Source organism: Nerophis ophidion, linkage group LG04, assembly GCF_033978795.1.
Source record: "Nerophis ophidion isolate RoL-2023_Sa linkage group LG04, RoL_Noph_v1.0, whole genome shotgun sequence".
Classification (NCBI taxonomy): domain Eukaryota; kingdom Metazoa; phylum Chordata; class Actinopteri; order Syngnathiformes; family Syngnathidae; genus Nerophis; species Nerophis ophidion.
In genome coordinates this window covers 83,568,871-83,591,018 of record NC_084614.1, presented here as the reverse complement: position 1 = coordinate 83,591,018, position 22,148 = coordinate 83,568,871, and the positions used below count along the sequence as shown (strand labels likewise).

Sequence of the window (22,148 nt, the reverse complement as noted above, 5' to 3'; positions counted from 1 at the left end):
TAAGCATGTATACTTCGTGTTTGTAAGCATGTATACTACGTGTTTGTAAGCATGTATACTACGTGTTTGTAAGCATGTATACTGCGTGTTTGTAAGCATGTATACTGCATGTTTGTAAGCATGTATACTGCATGTTTGTAAGCATGTATACTACGTGTTTGTAAGCATGTATACTATGTGTTTGTAAGCATGTATACTGCGTGTTTGTAAGCATGTATACTATGTGTTTGTAAGCATGTATACTGCGTGTTTGTAAGCATGTATACTACGTGTTTGTAAGCATGTATACTATGTGTTTGTAAGCATGTATACTACGTGTTTGTAAGCATGTATACTACGTGTTTGTAAGCATGTATACTATGTGTTTGTAAGCATGTATACTGCGTGTTTGTAAGCATGTATACTACGTGTTTGTAAGCATGTATACTACGTGTTTGTAAGCATGTATACTGCGTGTTTGTAAGCATGTATACTGCATGTTTGTAAGCATGTATACTGCATGTTTGTAAGCATGTATACTACGTGTTTGTAAGCATGTATACTATGTGTTTGTAAGCATGTATACTATGTGTTTGTAAGCATGTATACTGCGTGTTTGTAAGCATGTATACTATGTGTTTGTAAGCATGTATACTGCGTGTTTGTAAGCATGTATACTACGTGTTTGTAAGCATGTATACTATGTGTTTGTAAGCATGTATACTGCATGTTTGTAAGCATGTATACTGCATGTTTGTAAGCATGTATACTGCATGTTTGTAAGCATGTATACTGCATGTTTGTAAGCATGTATACTGCGTGTTTGTAAGCATGTATACTACGTGTTTGTAAGCATGTATACTATGTGTTTGTAAGCATGTATACTGCGTGTTTGTAAGCATGTATACTACGTGTTTGTAAGCATGTATACTACGTGTTTGTAAGCATGTATACTGCGTGTTTGTAAGCATGTATACTGCATGTTTGTAAGCATGTATACTGCATGTTTGTAAGCATGTATACTACGTGTTTGTAAGCATGTATACTACGTGTTTGTAAGCATGTATACTGCATGTTTGTAAGCATGTATACTGCATGTTTGTAAGCATGTATACTACGTGTTTGTAAGCATGTATACTACGTGTTTGTAAGCATGTATACTACGTGTTTGTAAGCATGTATACTACGTGTTTGTAAGCATGTATACTACGTGTTTGTAAGCATGTATACTGCATGTTTGTAAGCATGTATACTGCATGTTTGTAAGCATGTATACTACGTGTTTGTAAGCATGTATACTGCGTGTTTGTAAGCATGTATACTGCGTGTTTGTAAGCATGTATACTGCATGTTTGTAAGCATGTATACTGCATGTTTGTAAGCATGTATACTGCATGTTTGTAAGCATGTATACTGCATGTTTGTAAGCATGTATACTACGTGTTTGTAAGCATGTATACTACGTGTTTGTAAGCATGTATACTGCGTGTTTGTAAGCATGTATACTGCGTGTTTGTAAGCATGTATACTACGTGTTTGTAAGCATGTATACTACGTGTTTGTAAGCATGTATACTGCGTGTTTGTAAGCATGTATACTGCGTGTTTGTAAGCATGTATACTGCATGTTTGTAAGCATGTATACTGCATGTTTGTAAGCATGTATACTACATGTTTGTAAGCATATACTACATGTTTGTAAGCATGTATACTGCATGTTTGTAAGCATGTATACTGCATGTTTGTAAGCATGTATACTGCATGTTTGTAAGCATGTATACTACGTGTTTGTAAGCATGTATACTACGTGTTTGTAAGCATGTATACTGCATGTTTGTAAGCATGTATACTACATGTTTGTAAACATATACTACATGTTTGTAAGCATGTATACTTCATGTTTGTAAGCATGTATACTACATGTTTGTAAGCATGTATACTACGTGTTTGTAAGCATGTATACTGCATGTTTGTAAGCATGTATACTACATGTTTGTAAGCATGTATACTGCATGTTTGTAACAAAGATGTTAGCATGCATGCAATATGTATGTAATCATGCATGGTAGCATGTATGAAAATGTATGTTAAAAAATGCGAGCACGTATGCAACATGTCTGTAAATTTGTATGCAAGGTACATTTAGCATGTATGCAACATATATATAAGCATGTATGCAACATGTATGTTAGCATGCAAGAAATACGTTAGCATGCATGCAACATGTATGAAACATGTATGTAATCATGCATGGTAGCATGTATGTAAGCACGTATGTAAAGGTGTATGTGAGCATGTATATAAAGGTGTATGTGAGCATGTATATAAAGGTGTATGTGAGCGTGTATATAAAGGTGTATGTGAGCGTGTACGTAAAGGTGTATGTGAGCGTGTACGTAAAGGTGTATGTGAGCGTGTACGTAAAGGTGTATGTGAGCGTGTACGTAAAGGTGTATGTGAGCGTGTACGTCAAGGTGTATGTGAGCGTGTACGTCAAGGTGTATGTGAGCGTGTACGTAAAGGTGTATGTGAGCGTGTATGTAAAGGTGTATGTGAGCATGTATGTAAAGGTGTATGTGAGCATGTATGTAAAGGTGTATGTGAGCATGTACGTAAAGGTGTATGTGAGCATGTACGTAAAGGTGTATGTGAGCGTGTACGTAAAGGTGTATGTGAGCGTGTACGTAAAGGTGTATGTGAGCGTGTACGTAAAGGTGTATGTGAGCGTGTACGTAAAGGTGTATGTGAGCGTGTACGTCAAGGTGTATGTGAGCGTGTACGTCAAGGTGTATGTGAGCGTGTACGTCAAGGTGTATGTGAGCGTGTACGTCAAGGTGTATGTGAGCGTGTACGTCAAGGTGTATGTGAGCGTGTACGTCAAGGTGTATGTGAGCGTGTACGTCAAGGTGTATGTGAGCGTGTACGTCAAGGTGTATGTGAGCGTGTATATAAAGGTGTATGTGAGCGTGTATATAAAGGTGTATGTGAGCGTGTATATAAAGGTGTATGTGAGCGTGTATATAAAGGTGTATGTGAGCATGTATATAAAGGTGTATGTGAGCATGTATATAAAGGAGTATGTGAGCATGTATATAAAGGTGTATGTGAGCATGTATATAAAGGTGTATGTAAGAATGTATATAAAGGTGTATGTGAGCATGTATATAAAGGTGTATGTGAGCATGTATGTAAAGGTGTATGTGAGCATGTATGTAAAGGTGTATGTGAGCATGTATGTAAAGGTGTATGTGAGCATGTATATAAAGGTGTATGTGAGCATGTATATAAAGGTGTATGTGAGCATGTATATAAAGGTGTATGTGAGCATGTATATAAAGGTGTATGTGAGCATGTATATAAAGGTGTATGTGAGCATGTATATAAAGGTGTATGTAAGAATGTATATAAAGGTGTATGTGAGCATGTATATAAAGGTGTATGTGAGCATGTATATAAAGGTGTATGTGAACATGTATGTAAAGGTGTATGTGAGCATGTATGTAAAGGTGTATGTGAGCATGTATATAAAGGTGTATGTGAGCATGTATATAAAGGTGTATGTGAGCGTGTATATAAAGGTGTATGTGAGCATGTATGTAAAGGTGTATGTGTGCATGTATATAAAGGTGTATGTGAGCATGTATATAAAGGTGTATGTGAGCATGTATATAAAGGTGTACGTGAGCATGAATATAAAGGTGTATGTGAGCATGTATATAAAGGTGTATGTGAGCATGTATGTAAAGGTGTATGTGAGCATGTATGTAAAGGTGTATGTGAGCATGTATGTAAAGGTGTATGTGAGCATGTATATAAAGGTGTATGTGAGCATGTATATAAAGGTGTATGTGAGCATGTATATAAAGGTGTATGTGAGCATGTATATAAAGGTGTATGTGAGCATGTATATAAAGGTGTATGTGAGCATGTATATAAAGGTGTATGTAAGAATGTATATAAAGGTGTATGTGAGCATGTATATAAAGGTGTATGTGAGCATGTATATAAAGGTGTATGTGAACATGTATGTAAAGGTGTATGTGAGCATGTATGTAAAGGTGTATGTGAGCATGTATATAAAGGTGTATGTGAGCATGTATATAAAGGTGTATGTGAGCGTGTATATAAAGGTGTATGTGAGCGTGTATGTAAAGGTGTATGTGAGCGTGTACGTAAAGGTGTATGTGAGCGTGTACGTAAAGGTGTATGTGAGCGTGTACGTAAAGGTGTATGTGAGCGTGTACGTAAAGGTGTATGTGAGCGTGTATGTAAAGGTGTATGTGAGCGTGTACGTAAAGGTGTATGTGAGCGTGTACGTAAAGGTGTATGTGAGCGTGTACGTAAAGGTGTATGTGAGCGTGTACGTAAAGGTGTATGTGAGCGTGTACGTAAAGGTGTATGTGAGCGTGTACGTCAAGGTGTATGTGAGCGTGTACGTCAAGGTGTATGTGAGCGTGTATATAAAGGTGTATGTGAGCGTGTATATAAAGGTGTATGTGAGCGTGTATATAAAGGTGTATGTGAGCATGTATATAAAGGAGTATGTGAGCATGTATATAAAGGTGTATGTGAGCATGTATATAAAGGTGTATGTGAGCATGTATATAAAGGTGTATGTGAGCATGTATATAAAGGTGTATGTAAGAATGTATATAAAGGTGTATGTGAGCATGTATATAAAGGTGTATGTGAGCATGTATATAAAGGTGTATGTGAGCATGTATATAAAGGTGTATGTGAGCATGTATATAAAGGTGTATGTGAGCATGTATATAAAGGTGTATGTAAGAATGTATATAAAGGTGTATGTGAGCATGTATATAAAGGTGTATGTGAGCATGTATGTAAAGGTGTATGTGAACATGTATGTAAAGGTGTATGTGAGCATGTATGTAAAGGTGTATGTGAGCATGTATATAAAGGTGTATGTGAGCATGTATATAAAGGTGTATGTGAGCATGTATATAAAGGTGTATGTGAGCATGTATATAAAGGTGTATGTGAGCATGTATATAAAGGTGTATGTGAGCATGTATATAAAGGTGTATGTGAGCATGTATATAAAGGTGTATGTGAGCATGTATATAAAGGTGTATGTGAGCATGTATATAAAGGTGTATGTGAACATGTATATAAAGGTGTATGTGAGCATGTATGTAAAGGTGTATGTGAGCATGTATATAAAGGTGTATGTGAGCATGTATATAAAGGTGTATGTGAGCATGTATGTAAAGGTGTATGTGAGCATGTATGTAAAGGTGTATGTGAGCTTGTATGTAAAGGTGTATGTGAGCATGTATATAAAGGTGTATGTGAGCATGTATATAAAGGTGTATGTGAGCATGTATATAAAGGTGTATGTGAGCATGTATGTAAAGGTGTATGTGAGCATGTATATTAAGGTGTATGTGAGCATGTATGTAAAGGTGTATGTGAGCATGTATATAAAGGTGTATGTGAGCATGTATGTAAAGGTGTATGTGAGCATGTATGTAAAGGTGTATGTGAGCATGTATGTAAAGGTGTACGTGAGCATGTATATAAAGGTGTATGTGAGCATGTATATAAAGGTGTATGTGAGCATGTATATAAAAGTGTATGTGAGCATGTATATAAAGGTGTATGTGAGCATGTATATAAAGGTGTATGTGTGCATGTATATAAAGGTGTATGTGAGCATGTATATAAAGGTGTATGTGAGCATGTATGTAAAGGTGTATGTGTGCATGTATATAAAGGTGTATGTGAGCATGTATATAAAGGTGTATGTGAGCATGTATATAAAGGTGTACGTGAGCATGAATATAAAGGTGTATGTGAGCATGTATATAAAGGTATGTGAGCATGTATGTAAAGGTGTATGTGAGCATGTATATAAAGGTGTATGTGAGCATGTATATAAAGGTGTATGTGAGCATGTATATCAAGGTGTATGTGAGCATGTATGTAAAGGTGTATGTGAGCATGTATATAAAGGTGTATGTGAGCATGTATATAAAGGTGTATGTGAGCATGTATATAAAGGTGTATGTGAGCATGTATGTAAAGGTGTATGTGAGCATGTATATAAAGGTGTATGTGAGCATGTATATCAAGGTGTATGTGAGCATGTATGTAAAGGTGTATGTGAGCATGTATATCAAGGTGTATGTGAGCATGTATATCAAGGTGTATGTGAGCATGTATATAAAGGTGTATGTGAGCATGTATATAAAGGTGTATGTGTGCATGTATATAAAGGTGTATGTGAGCATGTATATAAAAGGTGTATGTGAGCATGTATATAAAGGTGTATGTGAGCATGTATATAAAGGTGTATGTGAGCATGTATATAAAGGTGTATGTGAGCATGTATATCAGGGGTCGGGAACCTTTTTGGCTGACAGCCATTCAAGCCAAATATTTTAAAAAGTATTTCCGTGGGAGCCATATAATATTTTTTAAGACTGAATACAACTAAATGCGTGCATTTTTAAGTAAGACCAACATTTTTAGAGTATAATAAGTCTCTTATTGTTTTTAATAACATTGTTATTTTGAAGCTAACCAACAACAAATAAAATACTTCTTACCATTAATGCGACTTCTTGAACTGGTACGGTAGAAACTGGATGGATGGATTAAAATGCATGAGAATGTTTTATATTTTGAGCGTTATTTTTGACACCGTGATTACCAGCGGAATTATTCATTACTTACTGTGTTATGCAATGTCAGCTAAGATTTATCTGAGCGCCAGGTGCAGTCATCAAAAGGGCCACAACTGGCTCTAGAGACAGAGGTTCCCTACCCCTGATGTATATAAAGGTGTATGTGAGCATGTATGTTGTGTCATTACCTGGGGAACCATTTGGCGTGTTCCACCCAGGGATCATCCCCAGACTCCCAGCAGCGCAGTCCTCCATCGCAGCAGAAGCACTTGACGTCATCATTGCGACCTGAGGAGCCACAGGAGAGCAGAAGACATGGTGGTCACTCATCCAGCAGAAGACATTTAAAAGGTGTGGCGGGTCCTCACCGACGTAGTAGAAGCCAGCCTTGGCCAGCTGCTCCGGTCTGACGGGGATGCGAGCAGGCCAGTTGACGAAGGTGAGCAGCCTCTCCTCGTTCTGCTGCATGGCGGGGTTGGACACGTTGTTGAGGGCCAGTTGGGAGGCGGGGGCCCCCGCCAGAGACACATTGTCGGCGCGGTCGCCTCGCACGAAGCGGCAGTTGGGGTAGTGCTTCTGGTGCTCGGACGCGGCGCGGTCACCCGGCTCCCAGTTACTCAGCTGCCGGGACAAGACAGAAGGTTGGACATGTCCTCACGCGGCTGCCAAGACGCACCTGTCCGCCGCATCTGAAGCAGCCCACGCGGTCGCCCGGGCCTAGGTAGTAGAAGCCGGCCTTGGCGAGCTCGGCGGGCGTGATGATGGTCAGCGACCACCCGTGGAAGGAGTCCAGGCGGTCCTGCTCGCGCCGCATGGCGGGGTTGTGGCAGGTGGGCCTTTGGTGGGACATGTCCTCCACGCCACGCGAGCTCAGCGGACTGGACGGGGGCGGGGCTGAGAAGCTCATGTTCAGATAGGCCGCTGGCTCCTCCCCTTGACCTGCGACTCCGGGGTTCGGAGCAGCCGAGCCTGGACCAGGAATCTGGGGGTGGGGGGAAACAACATGATGTATGATTTGAAAAATAAACAGTGTATACAAATATATATATATATATATATATATATATATATATATATATATATATATATATATATATATATATATATATATATATATATATATAATATATATATAAATATGTATATAGCGGAGGTTACTGTGGTTTATCTGTTAGACAGTGCTCAATACCAGACTATTCGTTAAATATACGAGCCTGTTTTGCAGGTTTCCCTGCTCCTTGAAGAGCAGGGAAACCTGCAAAACAGGCTTGAAGGGATCAAATAGCATGTAGAATGTATTATACACACACATACACACAGATATATTTTTATATATATATATATATATATACACACACACACACACACACACACATGTATACATATATATATGTATATATATAGATATAGATATACATACTAGGGGGTGTAACGGTACGTGTATTTGTATTGAACCGTTTCGGTCCAGTTCGGAGGTGTATCGAACGAGTTTGTAAGCGAAAGTCTGAACAAGCTGCTCTGCTTTCTGCCTCTGTCTGAGCACCCCGCTCAGACAGAGGTGGTCCCCTTTATTTAGAAAAGTACCGAAAAGTATCAAAAAACATTTTGGTACCAGTACTAAAATATTGATTTCGGGACGACACTAATTTTGACAAAAAAATACAATGATAAATGACACAATATGTTACTGCATACGGCAGCAGACTACTTAGGAGTCTTTGTTTGATTACATACCGAATTTTCGGACTATAAGTCGCAGTTTTCTCCACAGTCCAGTGGGGGGTGAGACCAAAAACCAAAAAAAAAATAAAATAAATTACATTTTTTTTATTGTTTGGCCAAGTCTCACCCCCGGCCGGCCAAACTACAAAAAAAAAAAACGCGACTTACAGTCCGAAAACTGCGGTACTACTAAAAGCCAAGTTGTATAGTATGTTCAAATATTTTGTTTGAAGACAAAATTGTTCTTCGATTTCAATAAGAAACATATGTTTAACGTACACCAACGTTTTTTGTTAAAATAAAGCCAATAATTCAATTTTTTGTGGTCCCCTTTACTTAGAAAAGTACTGAAAAGTATCACAATACATTGTGTACTAAAATATTGGTATCGAGACAACTGGAATATTGCCAAAATAATAGGTACATAAATGACACAATATGTTACTGCATATGTCAGCAGACTAATTAGGAGTCTTTAGTTTGTTTACATACTACTAAAAGACAAGTTGTCTAGAATGTTCGCTACTTTATTTAGGGACAAAATTGCAAGAAACATGTTAAATGTACCATAAGATTTTTTTTTGTTAAAATAAAGCCAATAATGCCATTTTTTCTGGTGCCCTTTATTTAGAAAAGTACCGAAAACTATCGAAATACATTTTTTTATCAGTACTAAAAATATTGGTATTGGGACAACACTAATTTTGATAAAATAATCGAATTAGAAATGACACAATATGTTACTGCATATGTCAGCAGACCAATTTGGAGCCTTTGTTTTTTAACTTACTACTAAAAGACAAGTTGTCTACTATGTTCACTATTTTATTTGAGGACAAAATTGTTGATCGATTGCAATTAGAAACATATGTTTAATGTACCGCAAGGTTTTTTTGTTCAAATAAAACCAATAATTCAATTTTTTTGTGGTCCCCTTTATTTTGAAAAGTACCAAAAAGTATCAAAATACATTTTGGTAATGGTACTAAAATATTGGCATTGAGACAACCCCAATTTTGACAAAATGATAGGTAGATACAGTAAATGACACAATATGTTACTGCTTATGTCAGCAGACTAATTAAGAGTCTTTTGTTTGTTTACATACTACTAAAAGACAAGTTGTCTTGTTTGTTCACTATTTTATTTAAGGACTTAACAGCAATAAGAAAAATATGTTTAATATACCCTAAGATTTTTGGGTTAAAATAAAGCCAATAACGCCATTTTTTGTGGTCCCCTTTATTTAGAAAAGTATCAAAAAGCACCGAAAACTATCGAAATACATTTTGGTGCCAGGACTAAAATATTGGTAACGGGACAACACTAATGTTGACAAAATAATAGGTAGATAAATGACACAATATGTTACTGCATACGTCAGTAGACACACTGGGAGCCTTTGTTTGTTTACTTACTGCTGAAAGACAAGTTGTCTAGTACGTTCACTACTTTATTTGAGGACAACATTGTTCTTCTATTGCCATAAGAAACATATGTTTAATGTGCCGCAAGGTTTTTTGCTAAAATAAAGTCAATAATTCAATTTTTTGTGGTCCCTTTTATTTAGAAAAGTACCAAAATACATTTTGGTACCAGTACTAAAATACATTTTGGTACCAGTACTAAAATATTGGTACAGAGACAACCCTAATATTTAGAAAATTATAAGTAGATAAATGACACAATGTTACTGCATACTTCAGCCTTTGTTTGTTTACTTTATTTTGCTAAAATAAAGCCAATAATTCAATTTTTTGTGGTCCCTTTTATTTAGAAAAGTACCAAAATACATTTTGGTACCAGTACTAAAATATTGGTACAGAGACAACCCAAATATTTAGAAAATTATAAGTAGATAAATGACACAAAATGTTACTGCTTATGTCAGCAGACTAATTAGGAGTCTAGTATGTTCACTATATTTAAGGACAAAACTGCAATAATAAACATATGTTTAATGTACCATAAGATCTTTTGTTAAAATAAAACCAATAATTAAATTTTTTTGTGGTCCCCTTTATTTAGAAAAGTACCGCAACGTATCAAAACACATTTTGGTACCAGTACTAAAATATTGGTATCGAGACAACACTGATTTTGACAAAATAATAAAATGAGAAATGACACAATATGATACTGCGTACATCAGCAAACTATTTTGGAGTCTTTTGTTTGTTTACTTACTAGTAAAAGACGAGTTGTCTAGTATGTTCACTATTTTATTTAAGGACAACACTCTTTTATTGCAATAAGAAACCACATATTTAATAAATCATAAGATTTTCTAGTTAAATAAAGCCAATAGTACATTTTTTGTGGTGCCCTTTATTTTGAAAAATATAAAAAAAAACATTTTGGTACCGGTACTGAAACTAAAATAGTGATATCAATGACGAGCATTTTAGTAGTTGTGGAAAATATACACACTACCGTATTTTTCAGAGTATAAGTCGCACCTGCCGAAAATGCATAATAAAGAAGGGAAAAAACATATATAAGTCGCACTGGAGTATAAGTCGCATTTTTGGGGGAAATTTATTTGATAAAACCCAACACCAAGAATAGACATTTGAAAGGCAATTTGAAATAAAGAATAGTGTACGTTATATGAGGCATAAATAACCAACTGAGAAGGTGCCTGGTATGTTAACCTAACATATTAAAACTCATATTTAAAACATATTTAAAACTCATTTGTATACTCTAGCCTTTAAATAGACTCCCTTTTTAGACCAGTTGATCTGCCGTTTCTCTTCTTTTTCTTCTATGTCCCACTCTCCTTTGTGGAGGGAGTCCGGTCCGATCCGGTGGCCATGTACTGCTCGCCTGTGTATAGGCTGGGGATATCTCTGCGCTGCTGATCAGCCTCCGCTTGGGATGGTTTCCTACTGGCTCCGCTGTGAACGGGACTCTCGCTGCTGTGTTGGATCCGCTTTGGACTGGACTCTCGCGACTGTGTTGGATCCATTATGGATTGATCTTTCACAGTATCATGTTCTCATATGTTTTCATAGTCATCAGTATCATGTTCTCATAGTCATCATTGTCACCGACGCCCCACTGGGTCATCATTGTCACCGACGCCCCACTGGGTGTGAGTTTTCCTTGCTCTTATGTGGGCCTACCGAGGATGTCGTAGTGGTTTGTGCAGCCCTTTGAGACACTAGTGATTTAGGGCTATATAAGTAAACATTGATTGTTTGATATTATGGTAAGAGTCTTTCAAATAACTATAACATATAGAACATGCTATACTTTTACCAATCTGTCACTCCTAATTGCTAAATCCCATGAAATCTTATACGTCTAGTCTCTTTCGTGAATGTACTAAATACTATCATTTGATATTTTACGGTAATGTGTTAATAATTTCACACATAAGTCACTCCTGAGTATAAGTCGCACCCCCGGCCAAACTATGAAAAAAACTGCGACTTATAGTCCGAAAAATACGGTAATGAGAACATAAGCAAGCCTGTGGTGTTCTTGTTCCATTTTTTTGGTTTGATAAACAAAATAACCTTGGGCATGTTGCAAAAAAATAATTGACTGGTAAATAAAGCCTCTCCATCTTACCGGGACGGCGGGGGCGACGCGTAGCGGGGAGAAGGCGGAGTGCGAGGAGGACAGCAGGTTGGCGGTGGACGGGAGGCTCTGGACGAAGGAGCAGGAAGGCGACAGCTGGCGGTGTTTCTCGATGGGACAGTCGCCGGCCAGCCAGCCCTCGGCCGTCACGTTGCAGCGGAAACACTGCACGCGGTCGCCCACGCCCGTGTAGAACCAGCCGGCTCGGGCCAGGCTGCGCTCCGTGACGGCGCTCGCCGGGAAACGGGCGAAGGTGGAGATGCGGAAAAGCTCTGCGGAGGGAGGAATGCGTCAGAAGGTTGCGAAAAGAAAAAACACAATTTTTTAGAGTGTCGATAAATACCCGAAGAGTTGTCGTACTGCAGGTCAAGCGGGGGGCCGTTACGGCACAGACCAATCAGGAACGGGTTGTTTTTCAGCTGAACAAGAGTCTCCATTTGTTTGGGGGGGGGAGGAGATGCCCACCGGGCGGGGGGGGGGGAGATGTTTGAGATGTTTCACGCTCTCACCCACCAAGCAGATTAGAACACAGTCAAAGTGAAACTAAAACTAATCAAAAGGGATGAAAAAGCTTTTAAAATGGGAACGGCATCTTTTTTGGAATTTTGACTATTGTTCACAATCATTATGAGAGACAAGAAAACAAACGTTTTTCATTTTTTTGCATTCTTACATGAAAAAATTGTCTTGTTCTTGGTGACGAGCAATGCAGCTAATAGGAGTAAATAAATCACTTTAATCACTTTAAAATGCATTCAAATAGCGTCATTTACGTTCTGTAACCTGTATAATAACAGAACTGTAGCGACATTGTTATTGTAAGAGAGAACACTGAGGAACTCTTTTTCTAGCGTAGTAACCTATCGATATGCTACGGTATTAGCCGTAAAAGCTAACTACGGAAAGAGATAAGCGAGCAACGGCGTCATTACAAAACGCCTTTGAGTTTGTAATGCACAATACCAATCTGTACTGAGTGGAAAAAACATGAAAAGTCATATTACAATATCCGTAAAGTATTATTTCATGTAATAATACGCATGACCTGCTGCGTATATCATTATCAATAATAAAGTGCGACTCACACGATGGGCAGTTATCCATTTGGCGTAGCTGGCTAGATATATTTTTTCCGGTTTATTTGGGCAAGCACTCCATTCATGTCGAAACGGCATGGCTTCAAATTCTGCATTTTGCAGGTTCGGGTCACGTTCACCTCACTCTCTCGGCTTTCATCCGCTCTGACGTCTCACTCTTCCTTCTTGCTCACTTCTAGAAGCACTAGCTCATCCTCAGTACCTTCAGCCTCAAAAAGATAAGGTTGTGAGTCCTCATTTGTCCATTACAAAGTCTGCCGTGATTAGAGAAAACAGACGTTTGTTTCTGAAAGTAGGAACACAAATTTGTTGCCAGAAGTCAGAAGTGTGCTGCTGTGGAAACAGAAATCAATGCGCCGAGGAATTAGTTCCGGCAATGACTAAAATGGGTAAATATTGTATTACATATTGTTATGAAGGTGTGTGTTACTACATTGTATATATACTGAGTGTGTATTTTGCACATATTATATATATTGTCATGAAGGTGTCTGTTGATAAATTATATATATAAAACATATTACATATTGTTTTGAAGGGGTATACTTGCAATGTGTAAATAAAACATTGGAGGGTTTTGAAGTTGATTTAAAGGCTTGGGAGGCTACATTAGCCGCATCTTCTGAGCGTTTTTTCTTCATCCGCCCCCCCAAAAAAGATATGTTTGTTCATGTCTCTCATAATGATTGTGAACGAAAAAAGTGCAGTTCCCCTTTAATGTGCTACATTCGAAATCAATTCAGCCTGGATCATTAACAAATATGATTGCAAACCTGCCACATCCATCCATTTTCTGTAGCACTCGTCCACATTCGCTGAGCTGGTGCCTATCCCAGCTGACTTTTGAGGGTGATAGGTGGGACTGGTCACCTGGTAACCAGGCTTTTTTATTCCACTTTTTATGTTTTCTTTTGTTAGTAATGGCATTTTTAGAATGTGCCATGATCCGAAAAAAAAATAGCTGGCAAATTTAACATGTAACCCATAGGCTTGGGAAAATAAGCACTGTGTAGATAGGGACTAATAAATAACTGAATAAAAATATATTTACATAAAAGTATGTTGAGATAAAATAAATAAATAAAATGCATATTTTTACAAAAACGGCCAATAAAATGCATGTGCACCAATTTATTCATAATTTTTGCGCCTAAGAAACTTCTCAATGACTTTAGCTCCAGACTTCTGTTTGGTTGATATTGTCATTACTGCCACAAGTGGTGGAAAAGTGTATTACAACTCGGCCCACAGCTGACATTTTTGGTGGCCTTTTGGGGGCGCTTGCAGAATGGTTAAGAAACTGAACATATTTTTAGCGAGTGGGAGGAAGCTGCAGATTCTAACACAGACCTAAGTCCATATAAAACATAAAAGCTAGATGGAAAAAAAAAAAAAAAAAAACCTAAACAATAACCCAAACACACACACGTCACATCTCAAACATCTCCCGCCCCACCCCCCACCCGGGCATCCCCTTTAAGGGTGTTTAAGTATCCATGATGCAGGAAAAAGATCACTACGAGAAAATGTCAGTAAATAATAGTATCAGGCGTCCCCGTCTCACTATGGCCTTCGCAGAACCTGAAAAATAAAAAATAAAGAAAAGTCACTTTAGTTGACAAAACAGCAGGAACAACATTCTAATACAGGCCTGGGCAATAATTTTAACTCAGGGGCGGAGGCCAAATTTAGAAAAAATAATGTGTCTGGGGCCCGGTATATCTTTTTTTAGGAACACTAATACAAAGCCTCACAATAATGTCTGATTGAATGCTAAAAATGTTGTGACGGATCACCTTAGAAAAAGGAATGGGATTTTTTACTTTTTCTACTGAATGATACAGCAAGAATGTACATGAAAATAAAGAATGCGGGATTTACAATATTACCTATGAAGGATAAAACACTGAATATCGACAACATATCAACGTCACACCCCCTCTCGATCGGCATATTTTACAATCAGGCGAAATGCAACAAAAATGCAACAAACACAGCAAAATGTGAACGTGAAAGTTAAAAAAAAACAAAAAAAAACACCTACAATCTGATACATCACTAAGCCAGGGGTCGGGAACCTTTTTGGCTGAGAGAGCCAAGAAAGCAAAATATTTTAAAATGCATTTCTGTAAGAGCGATATACTTTTTTTTAACACTGAACACAACTAAACGCGTGCATTTTTAAGTAAGACCAACATTTCTAGAGTATACTAGGTCTCTTATTCTTTGGGACAACATTGTTATTCAAAGCCAACTGTGGAGGGGGCGTGGCCTGCGGGCCTGCAGAGAAGCAGGGTGTACCAGGACCAGCCTCGAAATCAGGGACAGGTGCTTAGATGGCCCATCTGGGCCTTGTTATCTAATCACCTGTCGCTTTGTTATAAGCAGCAGCCAGGAGGAGAGAAGGGGTTAGAACTGCAGCCGGAGCGAGAACGAAAGAGAAAAAGACAATTGCTGGAAAGCAACTGAGAGACTTATTGAAAAATAAAACAATATTTAAATTTCCAATGTAATTTGAACCATCCCACCATCCACACACCCTGGGCATTTAAGGCAACAAGTTTCTCAGTTTCGAAAATTTCCCCAAATTCCAAAATACCAATTCTCAACAAACTGTTACTACGTCAACACTTTTCAACCGACTCCAAAAATTCCGACATCTATCCATTCATATCATCAATGACAATTGTGCCAGTATCAATATTTTAAAACTTATTGTTTTTCAAAAATCCCTAAATTTCCAGGAAATTCCCATTCAAATGAATGGACGTATTCATAGTTCTACAATGCCCAAAATTCAGTACCACTTTTTACCCAATTCCGACTCCTCAACCATCCACCCACATTATTCTTCCACTATATTAAACGGAAAACATGTTTTCCCTTTCCCCAAATTCCCGGTTTTCATGGAGTTTTCTCCCGATTGGCAGTGAATGAGCACGGCCCACATTTCCTATCTGATTTGAACCGTTCCACCATCCACACACTCTGGACAATCAAACTACCATTTTCCAAGTTCAAAGAAATTCCAGGTATTCACGGTTTTCCAAAGTCCTATTGTCACCTCTTCCTGGAATGTTTTCACAACCCACATTTTACAACTGTTTGTGTCTAGTTCACCATCAAATCATTCCTTTTAGTCAAGAGAACAAATGCTATTTTTTTCCCGTTCAAATTCCCTGTTTTCCCCAAGTGACAGGAATTCTGAAATACCAATTCTCTACTCAAACCGTTACGTCAACATTTTTCAACTGATTCCAAAATTCCTATATCCACGCATTCATATCATCAAGGACAATTGTGCTAGTATCAATATTTTCAAAAACGTTGTTCCAAAATCCCTAATTGTCCAGGAAATTCCCATTCAAATTAATTGATGTATTCATAGTTCTTTCTACAATTCCCAAAATTCTGGGCCACTTTTTACCCAATTCCGACTCTACACACACACACACTACTCTTCCAATATATTCCTGGAATTTTCTCCCGATTGACAGTGAATGGGCGATACACAATCTACTGCATAGCCCAAATTTCCAATCTGATTTTGACCATCCCACCATCCACACACCCTGGGCAGCATGTTTCCCAGTTTCGAAAATCTCCCAAAATTCCAGGAATTCCAAAATACCAATTCTCAACTCACACTGTTACTACGTCAACACTTTTCAACAGATTCCAAAAATTCCGACATCTATCCATTCATATCATCAATGACAATTGTGCCAGTATCCATATTTTAAAACTTATTGTTTTTCCAAAATCCCTAAATTTCCAGGAAATTCCCATTCAAGTGAATGGACGTATTCATAGTTCTACAATGCCCAAAATTCACTGCCACTTTTTACCCAATTCCGACTCCTCAACCATCCACCCACATTATTCTTCCACTATATTAAACCGAATTCTTCCACTATATTAAACGGAAAATATGTTTTCCCTTTCCCCAAATTCCCGGTTTTCATGGAATTTCCTCCCGATTGGCAGTGAATGAGCAATATATAATCTACTGCACGGCCCACATTTCCTATCTGATTTGAACCGTTCCACCATCCACACACTCTGGACAATCAAACTACCATTTTCCAAGTTCAAAGAAATTCCAGGTATTCACCGTTTTCCAAAGTCCTATTGTCACCTCTTCCTGGAATGTTTTCACAACCCACATTTTGCAACTGTTTTTGAGTATTTCACCATCAAGTCATTCCTCTTAGTTAGAGAACTTTATTTTCCCGTTTTACACTTTTTACCCAATTCCGACTCGATACACCCACACTACTCTTCCAATACATTGAACGCATAACATGTTTTCCCTTTCCCCAAATTCCTGGTTTTCCTGGAATTTTCTCCCAATTGACAGTGAATGGGCAATACACAATCTACTGCATAGCCCACATTTCCTACCTGATTTGAACCATCCACACACACACACACACTCTAGACCAGGGGTGCCCATTACGTCGATGGCGAGCTACCAGTCGACCGCGGGGGGTGTGTCAGTCGATCTCCAGCCAGGCTTTTAAAAAAAATAGACCTAAAAATGAGTGATCATCAATCTTCACCAAGACGTCACTTAAATGACATTCACGGTACCGGAGGGTCTTGTGAGATGACGCTGGCTGCTGCAAGATCATTATTATGAAAATATGACCGAGAGGAAGGCGAGAAACACTTTTTATTTCAACAGACCTTCCGTCAAAACTCTAAAGGCCGACTGCACATTTCCTATCTTCACAATAAAAGCCCTGCTTCATGCTGCCTGCGCTAACTAAATACAGAGTCTCGGAAAACTGGCGTGCACAAGCGATCCCTCAGAAAGCTGGCGTGCACATCGCTTGTGCACGCCAGCTTTCCGAGACTCTTATTTAGTTAGCGCAGGCAGCATGAAGCAGGGCTTTTATTGTGAAGATAGGAAATGTGCAGTCGGCCTTTAGAGTTTTGACGGAAGGGACGGCGTGAAAGTCTGTTGAAATAAAAAGTGTTTCTCGCCTTCCTCTCTGTCATTTTTTCATAATAATGAACTGGCAGCAGCCAGCGTCATCTCACAAGACCCTCGGGTGCCGTGAATGTCAATCAAGCAAGCTACGGAATTTGCCGCCAATGTTTTTCTTGTAAAGTGTATGGAAGCTGGATGAATTAGATGCCAAAAACCAACCACTTTCATGTGGTATTGTACAGAAAGGACAACTTTTTTCTCCTCCATTTGAAAATGTGGGCGTTATCATCATTACTGTCTGATTCCAATCAATGCAAGTCATCAGAATCAGGTAATACACCAACTTATATGCTTGTCTTTGTGAAAGAAAGACATCTATATGCGTTACACATGCTTGTATTATCATTAAACACATTTAACTTGTTTACAAAAATGTCTCTTTCATAAATAAATAAATATAAATGATATATATAAATGAGGTAGATCCCCTCGCGTTGGTCAATTGAAAAGTAGCTCGCCTGCAGAAAAAGTGTGGGCACCCCTGCTCTAGACATTTAAGCCAGCATGTTTCCCAGTTTTGAAAATTTTCCGAAATTACCAGGAATATCCTCCCATGGAAATTGAACGAGCAATATCCAAACCTCTCCATATGGCACATTTCTTATTAGATTTGAACCGTTCCAACATCCACACACTCCATTCACCTTGGACACTCAAGCATTTTTGTTCCACTCACGCATACGGTTCGGCGCATATCCATTTTCTACCGCTTTCACACATACCGTATTTCCTTGAATCGCCACAGGGCATATAGTATGCGCCTGCCTTGAATTACTGCCGAGTCAAACTCGCTTCGCAAAATAATAAGCGCATGTTTAGTATTACCGCCTGGTCAAACTAGTCATGTCACGAGTGACACTTCCACTGTGATCATTTTCAAAAATGGAGGAGGCTGTTTGGAATACCGGTAATTTGAAATCGCATAAAGGGAAGAAGATTAAGAGCTATTCAGTGGGATTTAAGGTCCAAGCTTACATCACACTAATTTTTTTACTGCATGCCTTTGGTAAGTGCCGGAGTGAGAAGAGATTTTAAATTGATTAGCGCCCGGGCGGTTATTCAAGGAAATACAAGTACTTCCTGTCAAAGCTCAGGTTACAGTAGCTGTGCTACGTTACGACTGAAGAAATGTAAGGATATAAAAAAATATTTACTCACAATTGCCATTACAAAGAGACACAGTTAGCATCTGTCGAACTGGACGACAGCTAGCAGCCTTGCTAACACTAACGCTACGGTTGTTAGAAAGACACGCTGACTACAAAGGCAGGACCACGGCGTGGAAGATGAGTCAAAAGAACATTTTTTATTTTCGCTTCCCCATAAATGTCGACTCACCGCTAGCTATTGAGTAAATCCGGCGAGGTGGAAAGTCCCTTCTCGTTAGCTTGAGCAACATTAGCTGCTTCCGAATCTAGCGCGCATGCGTGGACACCGCCCCTCATCTGCTACTTCTTTTTTCGGACGAAACAAAACTTTCAAACGATGATTACTTTCAATTGTTAACATTAAAACATTATTTACAACACAATAGGGCCATTATAATTGACGTAATTACTTTGTTTTAACGTTAAACGACAAGCTACGACGCGTCATTTACGGTAAGCACCTAAAGGTTGCGTGATGACGTCATACTCTCTTAATCAGGGGTCACCAACCTTTTTGAAAGCAATAACTACTTCTTGGGTATTGATTCATGCCAAGGGCTACCAGTTTGATACACACTTAAATACATTGCCAGAAATAGCCAATTTGCTCAATTTACCTTTAATAAATAAATCTTTATACATAAAAAATGGGTATTTCTGTCTGTCATTCCGTCGGACATTTTTTTTCCTTTTACGGAAGGTTTTTTTGTAGAGAATAAATTATGAAAAAAACACTTAATTGAACGGTTTAAAAGAGGAGAAAACAGGAAAAAAATAAACATTTAATTTTGAAACATATTTTATCTTCAATTTTGACTCTTTAAAACTCAAAATTCAACCGAAAAAGGAATAAGAAAAACTAGCTATTTCGAATCTTTTTGAAAAAATTTAAAAAAGAATTTATGGAACAACATTAGTCATTTTTCCTGATTAAGATTAATTTTAGAATTTTGATGACATGTGTCAAATAGGTTAAAATCCAATCTGCACTTTGTTAGAATATATTTAAAAAATTGGACCAAGCTATATTTCTAACAAAGACAAATCATTATTTCTTCTAGATTTTCCAGAACCAACAATTTCGAAGAAATTCAAAAGACTTTGAAATAAGATTTAAATTTGATTCTACAGATTTTCTAGAATTTTTTATTTTTATTTTAATCTTTATAAGTTTGAAGAAATATTTCACAAATATTCTTTGTGGAAAAAACTGAAGCTAAAATGAAGAATTAAATTAAAATGTATTTATTATTCTTTACTATAAAAAAATACTTGAACGTTGATTTAAATTAATCAGGAAAGAAGAGGAAGGAATTAAAAGGTAAAAAGGTATATGTGTTTAAAAATTCTAAAATACTTTTTAAGGTTCTATTTTTTCTCTAAAATTGTCTTTCTGGAAGCACACTTAAATAAATTGCCAGAAATAGCCAATTTGCTCAATTTACCTTTAATATATAAATCTTTATACTTAAAAAAATGGGTATTTCTGTCTGTCATCCCGTCGTACATTTTTTTTTCCTTTTACGGAAGGTTTTTTGTAAAGTGAATTATATTTGAAGTGAATTATAGAAATTGTAGAAAATAAATGATGAAAAAAACACTTAATTGAACGGTTTAAAAGAGGAGAAAACAGGAAAAAAAAATATTAAATTTTGAAAGATAGTTTATCTTCAATTTCGACTCTTTAAAATTCAAAATTCAACCGAAAAAAACGAAGAGAAGAACTAGCTATTTCGAATCTTTTTGAAAAAATTTAAAAAATAATTTATGGAACATTAATCATTTTTCCTGATTAAGATTAATTTTAGAATTTTGGTGACATGTGTCAAATAGGTTAAAATCCAATCTGCACTTTGTTAGAATATATAACAAATTGGACCAAGCTATATTTCTAACAAAGACAAATCATTATTTCTTCTAGATTTTCCAGAACCAAAAATTTAAAAGAAATTCAAAAGACTTTGAAATAAGATTTAAATTTGATTCTACAGATTTTCTAGAATATTTTTTTTGAATTTTAATCTTTATAAGTTTGAAGAAATATTTCCCAAATATTCTTCGTTGAAAAAACAGAAGCTAAAATGAAGAATTACATTAAAATGTATTTATTATTCTTTACAATAAAAACAATACATTTACTTGAACATTTGATTTAAATTGTCAGGAAAGAAGAGGAAGGAATTTAAAAGGTAAAAAGGTATATGTGTTTAAAAATTCTAAAATAATTTTTAAGCTTGTATTTTTTCTCTAAAATTGTCTTTCTGAAAGCACACTTAAATAAATTGCCAGAAATAGCCAATTTGCTCAATTTACCTTTAATAAATAAATCTTTATACTTAAAAAAATGGGTATTTCTGTCTGTCATCCCGTCGTACATTTTTTTTTCCTTTTACGGAAGGTTTTTTGTAAAGTGAATTATATTTGAAGTGAATTATAGAAATTTTAGAAAATAAATGATGAAAAAAACACTTAATTGAACGGTTTAAAAGAGGAGAAAACAGGAAAAAAAAAATTAAATTTTGAAAGATAGTTTATCTTCAATTTCGACTCTTTAAAATTCAAAATTCAACCGAAAAAAACGAAGAGAAGAACTAGCTATTTCGAATCTTTTTGAAAAATTTTTAAAAATAATTTATGGAACATTAGTCATTTTTCCTGATTAAGATTCATTTTAGAATTTGGATGACATGTGTCAAATAGGTTAAAATCCAATCTGCACTTTGTTAGAATATATAACAAATTGGACCAAGCTATATTTCTAACAAAGACAAATCATTATTTCTTCTAGATTTTCCAGAACCAACAATTTCAAAGAAATTCAAAAGACTTTGAAATAAGATTTGAATTTGATTCTACAGATTTTCTAGAATATTTTTTTTGAATTTTAATCTTTATAAGTTTGAAGAAATATTTCCCAAATATTCTTTGTGGAAAAAACTGAAGCTAAAATGAAGAATTAAATTAAAATG

The 22,148-nt window shown here is 36.9% G+C and overlaps 1 protein-coding gene across 2 annotated transcripts in view; it reads right to left on the bottom strand.

Annotated features, from left to right (window-relative positions):
* The window catches only part of birc2 (baculoviral IAP repeat containing 2), a 33,725-nt gene extending 14,204 nt beyond the window's left edge, over positions 1–19,521 (bottom strand). Inside the window, exons 1-6 of one of the 2 annotated variants that reach the window (XM_061899386.1) lie at positions 19,370–19,521; positions 12,282–14,616; positions 11,930–12,210; positions 7,305–7,610; positions 6,997–7,249; positions 6,817–6,916 (exon numbers count right to left, since the gene is read on the bottom strand). In XM_061899386.1, coding sequence (XP_061755370.1) covers positions 6,817–6,916; positions 6,997–7,249; positions 7,305–7,610; positions 11,930–12,210; positions 12,282–12,375 — 1,034 coding nt within the window. In that variant the 5' untranslated portion in view covers positions 12,376–14,616; positions 19,370–19,521. The other variant, XM_061899385.1, reaches the window with a different exon arrangement.
* Positions 19,522–22,148: the final 2,627 nt, after the last annotated feature.